This window comes from Lepisma saccharinum, chromosome 24, assembly GCF_977018435.1.
Source record: "Lepisma saccharinum chromosome 24, izLepSacc3.1, whole genome shotgun sequence".
Classification (NCBI taxonomy): Eukaryota; Metazoa; Arthropoda; class Insecta; order Zygentoma; family Lepismatidae; genus Lepisma; species Lepisma saccharinum.
In genome coordinates, this window is record NC_139252.1 from 27,672,012 (window position 1) to 27,683,186 (window position 11,175).

The 11,175-nt window shown below is 39.3% G+C and overlaps 1 protein-coding gene across 1 annotated transcript; it reads left to right on the forward strand.

Annotated features, from left to right (window-relative positions):
- The first annotated feature begins 5,955 nt into the window (after window positions 1-5,955).
- LOC145977995 (E3 ubiquitin-protein ligase RNF10-like) lies at window positions 5,956-9,536 on the forward strand. Its single transcript, XM_083110360.1, has one exon. It carries the CDS (start codon window positions 6,217-6,219, stop codon window positions 8,611-8,613), a length of 2,397 nt encoding a protein of 798 aa, XP_082966486.1. The 5' UTR covers window positions 5,956-6,216; the 3' UTR covers window positions 8,614-9,536.
- The last annotated feature ends 1,639 nt before the right edge of the window (window positions 9,537-11,175 follow it).

Below are 11,175 nucleotides of genomic sequence, written 5' to 3' on the forward strand. Positions count from 1 at the left end.
ACCACTTTTGGTTCGTTGCTGTCACACAACATAAAAAATAACACCTGTGACTAGGGAAGGACGATTTCGAAAATTTGATATCGCGGTATATCGTCAATTTTTCGTCACAGACGATACTTTTTTCCGTATCGTGATATCATCGATATATCATCTCCACGATATATATTGCCAAATATCGTGACGATATATCACCAACACGATATATATGGCCAAAATATCGTGAAGATATATCGTCTAGTTGATATCGCCTGGACGACATTTTTTCGATATCGCGATATATCATCTGGACGATATATCGCCCACTACCTGTAGCACACCAATTGTGAAGGTAACAAACTTCCCACAAATATGGTGGTAACTAAGAAGGGCCTTTTTCGAGTGTAGTTAATGTGTGCATTAAACAAAATATTCAATAGATTTGTAAGATATATGTAAATAAAAATATATCCCTCACTTCTTATGTCCATCTCAGGAAAGTTTGGGTATGCTTTCAGATGACGGAATTAATTTGTTTTGAAGTATCCTCCATTCAAGACAGAGGATCTCTGTAATTTTGACTGTTAACACAACGAAGAGTTGATAATTAATTCTATGTGTGGTTTGTTCAATCCCCGGTGATGAATAACAAAAATGATGATTTTGTAAGAAAAATGTAAGTTACGTATACACAATCAAAAACTGGGTTGGGCAAAAACAGTCATATAAAAAATGTTCCTTGGGAGGTCAAAGTTATTTTGGGTGATGTGTGGTTAGCGACACTTCTGGTATTCTTGACAGAAATCTGCTACTTTGTTCTTCAAGTATCTCCTAATTGACCTTACGATGCATGCCGACAGCTGCAAGTTTGAAAAACTCAATATGCTGACCAAGGCAGAAATTTATTTTATTATAAAACATAAACTAAACGTAACGTTTCAACCTTCTAGCAAGGTCTTCTTCAGACTCTGCACCAAGTACAAATGAGACAAGGTACAAAACAGGAAGATATATATATACACACAGAAATTACTCCCCTCGAGATACAAGATTATTAGAAAGTTTTCTTTTTCTGGAACATTCCAGCAGGTGGCCTTCCCTTGTCAACTGTACTTTCACCTGACACGCGATTTAGCTAAACATTTCCTATCATCTGCAAAGTGGTTGGACTCTTTAGTGACAAGGGAATGTTCCAGAAAAAACAACTTTCTAATAATCTTATGTCTGGAGGTGAGTGATTTTTGTGTATATATCTCTTCCTGTTTTGTACCTTGTTTCATTTGTACTTGGTGCAGAGTCTGAAGAGGACCTTGCTAGAAGGTTGAAACGTTACGTTTAGTTTATGTTTTATATATAAAAAAAAATTCTACCTTGGTCAGCATATTGAGTTTTTCATATCATGGAAACAAGGCTTAATGGTGTTATAACTGCAAGTTTAGTTCCACGGGAGGATCAAACTCTGGACCATCTGCACCAACTGCGGTAGTCGAAGCCATTTGGCTATGCAAAGATCGAATAAGGAAAGGTCAGTGTAGCTGTCGACGATATTTGGAAAATATAATTTTAGTTGTGGTTGCAGAACATACGTGTGACCAAATTTGACATGTTCTGAATAATAGGTGGAGGTGGAAGACAGGAGGAAAGGCACAGTAACTGCAACCGGATTATATTTCGAAGCAAGCAACTATACCCTGTCCCAGCTAACTGTGGAGCAAGGCTGCGTATAGCGTCAGAGAAGCGAAGGAAATCTATTGGCCAGAGCGAAGCTGTACACGCTGCTGGGAAGACTGGCAACTGTATTCGCTTTCCCCCGCTCCACGCAATTCCGTTCCTCTCACGTGTTCATTGGTGAAGCCGTCTCGCGTCTTGCGCAGAGACTTCTTTTCGTCTGCCTGCTCCAAAGTTAGCGGGGACAGAGTATATATAAACCTATAAACGAGTTACTTTTGAGCAAAGTAATTGAAAACCACTCACGTTTTTTAAAAAGCAACTTTCCAAAACTTGCACGTCGATATCCGTGGCGGAGTGGTTAGCACAGGGCGCTACGGCACCAGGGAGCGCTGGTTCGAATCCCTGTCTGGGCATTGGTTTTCTTTGTGAGTGTCGCTTCATCAACTTTACATCATCACTCATCCTCATATTTTGGGTATAAGGGGGTGCCATCGACGTAGTACACCAAGTGGTCAACCTTTCCTTCATCCTGGGCAGACTAACGAGGACCTGGCGCCTGGACCTACGGCCAGTATAATCTTCTGTAGGGTTGTGTGTTGTCCTGTGTTTTGTCCTAGTTGTGCAAAGTGACCTTTTACAGTCTCAGCTTTTAACTGAATTCTGAATACTTTAGTCTCCGGAATTACAGTTTTGCATTACTTATATTTTACATAAGGCTAGGGGCTGGACCCCATATCATGTGACGGGTGCAAAATAGCCTAAGTGCTGACGCACCCAAAATTTTTGAATTCAATCAATCACCCTCAATTAAGAATAATGCTAAAATATTTTTCAAAACTGCTAAAGAGATAGGTTTGGAAGTTACCAAAGAGAAAACCAAGTGTTAGGTAATAATCAAATTCTAATTATTGATAACAACTCGTTTGAACAAGTTTCCAAATTTAAACACTTAGGAGTAATATTAACAAATTAAAATTATATTAAAGAGGAAATCAAAAGTAAGCTTAATTCAGGAAATGTATGTTACTTTTCTCTACATAAAGTTTTGACTTCTCGTTTAATATCTAAGAAACTAAAAGTTATAATATACAAAACAGTAATTTTGCCTGTAGTATTATATGGATGTGAAACTTGGTCACTTACATTGAAAGAGGAACATAAATTGAGAGTATTTGAAAATAAGATCCTTAGGAAAATATTTGGACCTAAAAGGGATGAGGAGACAGGTGAGTGGAGAAAGTTACATAATTTAGAACTACATAATTTGTATTCATGTCCAGATATTATTAGAATAATTAAATCAAGAAGACTTAGGTGGGCAGGCCATGTGGCAAGAATGGGAGAAGAAAGAGGAGTTCACAGGATTCTTGTTGGGAAACCTGATGGTAAGAGACCTGTAGGAAGGCCAAAACGAAGATGGAGGGACAACGTTGAAATGGACCTAAAGGAAATCGGTAGGGATGGAAAAGAGTATATAGATCTTGCTCAGGATAGAGACAGATGGAAGGCCTGTGTTGCTGCAGCCATGAACCTTCGGGTTTAAGAAGGCTAGAGAGTTAGTTAGTTAATGAATAGTCCTCATATTCGCGATTAGCCAAAAGTGGCAGAGGTGCAGCGCAAAATTAATTAATCTAAACCAAAACTTGCACATATTCATCAACAATGGGGAAACCGATTGTTGCTGTAAGGTGAGCCGTCATTTCTGTTGCCTGGAGAATAAGATTCGTGTAAGAGAGACTGCACGGTGGATATCCAGGAGATATCGTCTCCAGAAACGGAGGCTGGAATCTTGACTCTTCCCATCAGTATAATGGAGAGAATTCTTAGCTTCTTTCCCAACGTTCAAATATCCAGGATGCGCGAAGTGTGCAGGCTGTTTGATGAAGCCGGTGCAAAGGTCCTCAATCACACTTTCCAGAGGCTGAAGGCGTCCACGGAAGATCTGTTTGAGAGTCACAATGACGACGACGACATAGATCCAGTACACGCACTGAGGCACATTCTTCTCGGTTTGCTCCATAACGAACTGACAATCATCAGCAGGGTGTGCTGGAAGTACATAGACGAGGACGATTGCTGTTTCTACGCTGGAGAAATTCTTGACACGATAGAGTCCCTGCTTCCGTACATGAGGTGTAGCATCAACGAAGGTAATGCTACAAGACTGTACATGGCTCTAAACGAACTGTTCTGTCTTGATAAGAGGTTCATTGTCACTTTCGCGTCCATTGCTACGATTCCAGAGAACAGAAACGTCATTGTGGATGTTCTGCAGATCTTGGACTGCTGTCGCGGCGTGACAAAGACCTTTGAAAGTACCACAAGCCAAGAGATGTGCAGCACAGTGAGCATGTACACGCTTGCTCACCGTTACATCGCGTGGAAGTACCTCAGAAGATCTTCATCAACACTGCAAGCACTGGCAGAACTTAAGGAGATCGTAAAAGTCATCGCCCTGTTTGCGCTGCAGCACAATCGCCTGTGGGTGTCATCGGAGTATGATACTCTGATGACTAGACTTGGCGTTCCAAAAAGAAACAGATGTAGGTTGAAGGAGAAGGACCTGGTGCTCGTCGGTCATAAACTTTTCACGTACGGTCTCGTTAAACCTAGAAAGGAGAAGGAGCCCCTGCATGTAAGAGTCAGTTTCAAGTTTCCTCGAAGTGTGTCGACGACCAGTGAAAACATGGTTGTCCTGGGTGATAGTAATATTATTTCCAGCCTGAAGACCCTACCAGATGCTTTCGAGCTGCAGATACACTTCCATAAGGCTTGCTACAAGATGAGTACATACAAGAATAGTTACTCCCTGGTCGTGACTCGGTCTCCAAGTCAGACTCTTGAGCAAGAAGTCAGCGAGAAGGAAGAATAAATTTCAGTTGTAAGTCAAACACGAAATTTAAGATAAAAGTTATAAAGTCAAAGCTCTTTTCCTTCTACCATCATAAATATTGATAATATCTGTATTTTCACTTTCATTGCCATATTATGAGATATATCTTCTCCCTCCATCTATCTGTTGACAAACATACCCAGACAAATCGTACGCTGAGAATGTGAATGTTCTATGTCCGTTTTTTTCATTTTTTCAAAAGATCCCTTTAAAGTGTGACATGCTATATTCATTGAACCTTTGTCACCGTTTCGCTGAAAGTTTGTATCATTGCAAAGGCTGATATATTGAAGCCTCTCTAAAAGGAAGTAGTTGTTTGCTTAGGTATTTATGCTGCAATTAATAATTTAAGCAATTGCACGCAACTCTCGCTTTGAGTTTAGAGTGCCAATGTTCTATCCACCAGATATACGTATAACTGAATTCTGAAAACGAGATGGAGATGAAACAATATAATTATAAATTTTCATTAGCTAACAAAGTAAAATAAATAGTTCGTATTTTTGGAAATCAATCAACTAGTTTGTTTTCGCTATTATTCCACATTTTTGTCTGTTAACAACAAAAGTAAGAACCACTACTTCTAAGCAGCTGCCACAAGTGACTGAGATTAGATTGCACGTGGTTCATCTCCACACTCGGCTGGTGCTTGTGGTTGGTGAGGTAATTGTCGTAAGGTTTCATTGGCTGTTAGAGTTTGCATTCTCCAAATTCTGAACATGGACCAAAAAAGGCACTCAATGTATCAATATTGGTTGTGTGTAGGCATAACATGATAGCAGAGATGAAACAAATGCAAGTTAATCTCGATTTATTTATAATTTGGAAACAGAACATTTACATTCTCAATGGACGAAATGTCGTATTTATACATAATAATTTAATACATGAATATTCTTCACGAAACATAACGAAAGAATCTGAAAATATGATTTCCTTCACTGCAGATTTCATGCATTTTAGTATTCTTTGAAATGGTGATTAACCAAGGGTTTAAGTTGTTTTAATCAATACGATTAAAATGAAATCAGATACCAGTAAGTAACAGTAATCAATTCCTGCTCATGTTTCATCAATATACTTGAAATTTTGCTCCTTGGATGAAATTCAGTTTTTCTATTCCTAACATTTGAGTAGGCCTACGTTAGATATTTGTCCTAACTTCCATGAATACAGAATTGTCGTTTCAAATAAGCATGTAATGACGCAAGAGTAGACAGATGAACATGACGTAATAACTACATTAATAGTAGCTATAGTAAAACTGAACTATGAACAGGAATAATTGCGAAGAAAATATACGTACAGTGGGATCCATGAGTATGACCGTGCAAATTGTCCATCACCATGTTCGTGCACTTTATTTGACCCAATATGAGATTCAAGAATTAAAAGAAATGTTACGTTCCGTCGCCATTTTTGCGACGACAGTGATATCAAGGATTGCTCTGGTTTAAAAGTCGTCGTTTACGACGACAGGGAGTTCCCTGCTCCCAAAAGTGTGCATTTTTTTGTATTCGTCAAGCTTTTCTCGTTCTCATAATTGTTATTACGTCCAGGAAAGTAATCTTTTTTATTTGAAATTTATAAATCATGGCTTACTGAAAAAATGACGGGTCTCAAGTTGGGTTCTGTATCTCCATGCGGAGAACCTTTTTTCTCCTTTGTTGCAGTAGATGTTAGAGGATTGTACAATGGAAAAGAAACCCTCTGGCCGTCAAGTTCAAGCCCCAATAAAGGGGAATGGAACAGAATCTAAAAAAACTCAAGATGTCTCAAGTACCAAACCATTTCCAAAATCTTCACGTCGGCGAGAGTCCAGTGGATTCAGTGCTTCAAAATATGATCAAACAAGAAAACCCATTCCACAGAAAAGCAGAAATTGTGACAAAAGACCCAAACCAAAGGGACAGTATTACGGAGGTGGAAAGGAGAGTACCAAGGTAACAGATGCAGAATTTGCTGAGTATGGATCAGTTTTCGTGCAGGGAAGCAAGAAGCAAAACTTGAATCACCTGCTAAACTTTCATTATGCTCCTCGATCTGGGGCAGTGAGATCTAATGATTGGTGTTCAGGAGGAGGAGGTCGTGGGTCAGGAAAATGGCTGTCCACTACTCATAGGCACAAATACAATAAGGAACATTTTCTGCAGGCCAATTGTCAGTTTGTTGTGAAGGCAGATGCAGATTACACACCATACGTAACAGATCCAGATACCCTTGTTAATTGGGACCTTATAGAACAGATAAGAGTGCAGAGTCCTGAAATCATCTCCTGCCCAATCTGTTTGTTTCCACCAATTGCTGCTAAAATGACACGCTGCGGTCATGTGTACTGTTGGTCTTGTATACTTCATTACTTAGCTCTCTCTGATAAACCCTGGCGTAAATGTCCAATTTGCTATGAATCCATTCACAAGAAGGATCTTAAAAGTGTAACTACCCTTCAACAAACCCAGCACAGTGTTGGTGGGACAATCAGAATGCGACTGATGAAACGGGAACGAGGCTCGTTGGTTGTGATGCCCGTGAATCAACATGCTGTTCACCACACAGAAAAGCCTCTCTATGTGACAGACACAGCAGTTGATACTGTTTACTCAAAACTATTGGTAGCTAAACCTGAAGATGTTATGGAAATTCTGAGGCAAGAAAGATCACAGCTTGAATGGCAATTGACAGAAGATAGCGGCTCACCTGAAGTTTGCTTCACAGAACAAGCACTGGAATTGCTGGTAGAAAGAGAATCATCATTGTTTCTTCTAAAGCCCTTTGAAAAATCAAGGAGTGAGCCAAATATAAAACACGAATTACAGTCACCAAACGAAACCTTTGCAACTGGAAGTCCTCCTGTGGGAATTTCACAATATGTGCGAAGTGAAAAGACGATTGTTTACAAGTCAGCATTCGATGATGAACAGCTCCCTCCTGTCCCTGTTGGTGGAGGAATTTCAGATGAAGCTTCTCTAAGTGAAAAGGAAGATGATGCTTCATCCCATGCAACAACATATGAAGGTACCAACAGGCTACGGTATGAAAGTGTTAGTAGTGAAGGATGCATTAGCGATGATGGCACAGCAATAACAGCTGAAGACCTGGAGATATCAACAAAGGCTTCCAGTAATCAAAACACAGCTACAAGACCTTTTTATTTCTATCAAGCATCCGATGGACAACATATTCACATGCATGCTTTGAACATCCGCATGTTGGAACACGTGTATGGCTCCCTAGACCAGTGCCCTGAAGTTGTCCAAGGCAAGATCATTGAGAAGGAATCTGGATCAATGACGGAAGAGCTTCGCCAACGCCTTCGGTACCTGCAGCATCTACCTGTGACCTGTCAGTTTGAAGTAGTCGAACTCAATCTTCAGCCACCAATGATTACCAGAAAAACGGTGGATCATTTTAAAGATCAAATAGAAATGCGCCGTAAAAGACGACAGCGCCGTGCGAGAGAAGAGAAGAGGCGAGAAAAGCGTATAACAGAAGAAGAAAACAGGAGACTCGGGCTTTTCCCTACACCACATATTCGTATTGAGTCCCAATACCATTTTCCTCAGTGTGGCCCACAAACGTCTAAGAGGGTAACCCCTAATGAATCGAGTGAAGGAAGCAGTCGCAGCCCATCAGTGATGAATCTTGGTGCTTTGTCTTCAGAAGTGGAAAGTCTTGGTATAAGCTCCCCTGATATGCATACCAGCGATGAGAACATCAACGTTCAACCATCAGAAAGCAGTGGTCCATCATTTGCCCAGATGCTCCGAGATGGCAAAAGCAAAATGCCTTCAAATTGGCCAAGGGCTTCGCCAGCCGAAAGGAAACTTGTGGGCAGCACCCCAGCGAAGGATCTTGACCAGCATGCAGACAGCAATTCAGAATCTGAGATGTACACGTCGGCAGCACCTGTATTCAGCCAGAGCTTTGGTGATGCCATTGCCATGGCTCTAGAGGAAGCTGCATCAGGGAATGGAGGCACTGCAGATTTAAATGCAGCTCCAGGCAAGAAGAAGAAGAAACAGAAGCACAAGAAGGTGCTCTTCCAAACGGCCATGGCTTGCACTGGAAAATAAGGGAAAATGAGAGAAAGTAAAAATTTAATGGTATTTGTAACATTACTGATCCTTAATTTTCTATTCTTAAAATGACTTAGATTAAAAAATAATTCCAAAAAAATCATTTGTGTTAGTGTTCAACATATTGTCTTAAGAATTAAATCAAAAAGAAAATAAAAACTAGTAAAAATATCTTAATTTCACTTGCTACGCAGAAGAAAAGAAAAAAAGAACAGGGTTGTTCTGAATTAAGTTGTTGATTATTTATCTTTTTATCGTTACCTCTGCAAACTGTTTTTGTTGCTTAAGATACGCACACATAATGTGTAAATTTCACATTTTTTTTAGTTTAACAGCATAATTACACTATTTTAAAAATATACTTTTGTCTGCACTTATGTCTAGCAGTACTATTTCAAATAAAACTGTGTGCCCATACTCCTATTTCAATATGTAATAAAACTGGATTCAAGGGGAGAGAGACTATTTTCTTCTTTCAGGAATCCATGAATCAAATATTTAAGTTCCGAAGTGTCGGTCCAGTTTGGTTGAAACAATTCTCATCTTGTGCTGTCATTCTCTAAGTGGATCCCGATTTGCCTAAGTCTTGTAGCAAACTCTTCACTTACAATGCTGTTCGTTATTATTTTATCTGTTTGAAATAAATATAAGAATGTTATGGCACACATGCATGTATGTGTGTGTGTGTACGTAAACTAATTTTAAAACAGTTTGCTGCGGTAATCAAACAAGTGTTTGAAGTTTATGTAAAAAAAAATAATAAAAGGTGAAAAAAAAAGTCTGTGATATTGTGCAAGCAGTTTAGCTTATAAGAGTTACATGTAGCATTAAGGAAAGATATCATAATATGAGATGTACAGGTGTTTGTAAAAGTGGATTATAGTTTAGTATTATCTTGAATAATCAGAATGGAATACAGTTGCCCGGCGCCTCCACCATGTTACGTTTAGGCCGTTCGCCGGTGTAAACTGCTTGGCTGCAAGAGGATGTGTGTATGAAGAATGGAATAAATTACTCTCATTGCTCTTTACCAATATTTAATAGAATCGCACAAGTGAGAGGGGGGGGAGATCACGCACGAGCCAGCAAGATATCTAAACACTGACAATAATAAACCCAAAGTGTCACCACTGTACCTGATTTCCTTCGAGGTTCCTCGGTTGAGTCACGACGTGGCGCTCTATCGGTCCATTGAAGGTGTCCTCAGTGGGTTCGCCCAAACCTTTTAAATGGACCGACTTAACACTGTCACTCGCAACACACTTCGCGCTTCGCTCCCTCGACCAAGACTCCCCCGGCGACCTCTCGTCACCCGGGGACTGCTGGCGTTTTTGATTACACAGCATTTTATTTCCGGCTCGTGACAGAAAACTCAAAACAAGCTGTTGACAACTTCTGCATCCGCATACATAAAAATCCATCGCTTAAGAACACATAGGATGTAAGAGAAAAATGAATGAAACTAGTCTTGGACAATTTGCACGGTAATACTCATGGATCCCACTGTACCTACAAATTCTAGAACCAAAATATTGTTGCATCAAATTATACATTTTAATATACACTGTTTCAGGTCCAATTCATTTTGGTATTAAAATATCTAATACTATGTATCTTAATTTTTCTTACAAAAACTTAGTATCTAATGCGGTGCATTTGAAAAGCACTTTCGTTCATTATTTTCCAATCAAACACTTGTAAATTCAAGACATCTTGTTTTCGAAAACGAGATAACGCATTATATTTTTAAATTAGCATATGATGAAACATTAATACCATCGTTAGATATCAAGAAAACACAGAACTAATCATAATAAACTGAGCATTTATTGTACAGTCACGGACTCTTCTGGGTTGGATTGATAATATTGAAAGTCAGTGTATTCATTGCAACCCAGAAGTGTCCGTGACTGTACCAATATTCATACAGAATATAAGTAATATTGCGAGAAAATAAGCATCTTGCAAAATTAATTTTTGGTATGATTTATATCTTTAAAAATGTGTTTTAGCATCACGATCCAAAGGCAAATACTGTGGTTACATCACGGATATATTTGTTTCTTCTGGCATCCATTCCACCATAATTGCTCATCCATTTTCATTGCTGAGGTTAACATTACAGTTGAAAATTGTGATGTAAAATAACACACAGGCACAAAGCCTCTGTATGCAATGAAACGTAGATACATTCATTACATTCCTCAATGATCATATCAGCCCTGGCCCAAAACCATGGTAACGGTTGAAGTTTTTGCTTGCGATGACGTGTGACCGGCCAAGTGAATCCATCACTTCAATGTAAAGTCACGTGAAATGACAAAACGACAGTGTTCCAGTATGCAGATATTAAACACCAGAACAAGAACAATGTCTAGAAGAGGATGTGTACTACAGGCTGTGGAAAAGGAGATACGATAGCCACTAACGCCGTCAAACTGTTGGGCGGGAACTTTACGTCACATACCATGAAGAAGTAATACGATCTGAGCTGATTATGTCCTTTGCGATTAGTCACTTCATTAAATGATTTACTAAATCTCATCAATTTACATTGTC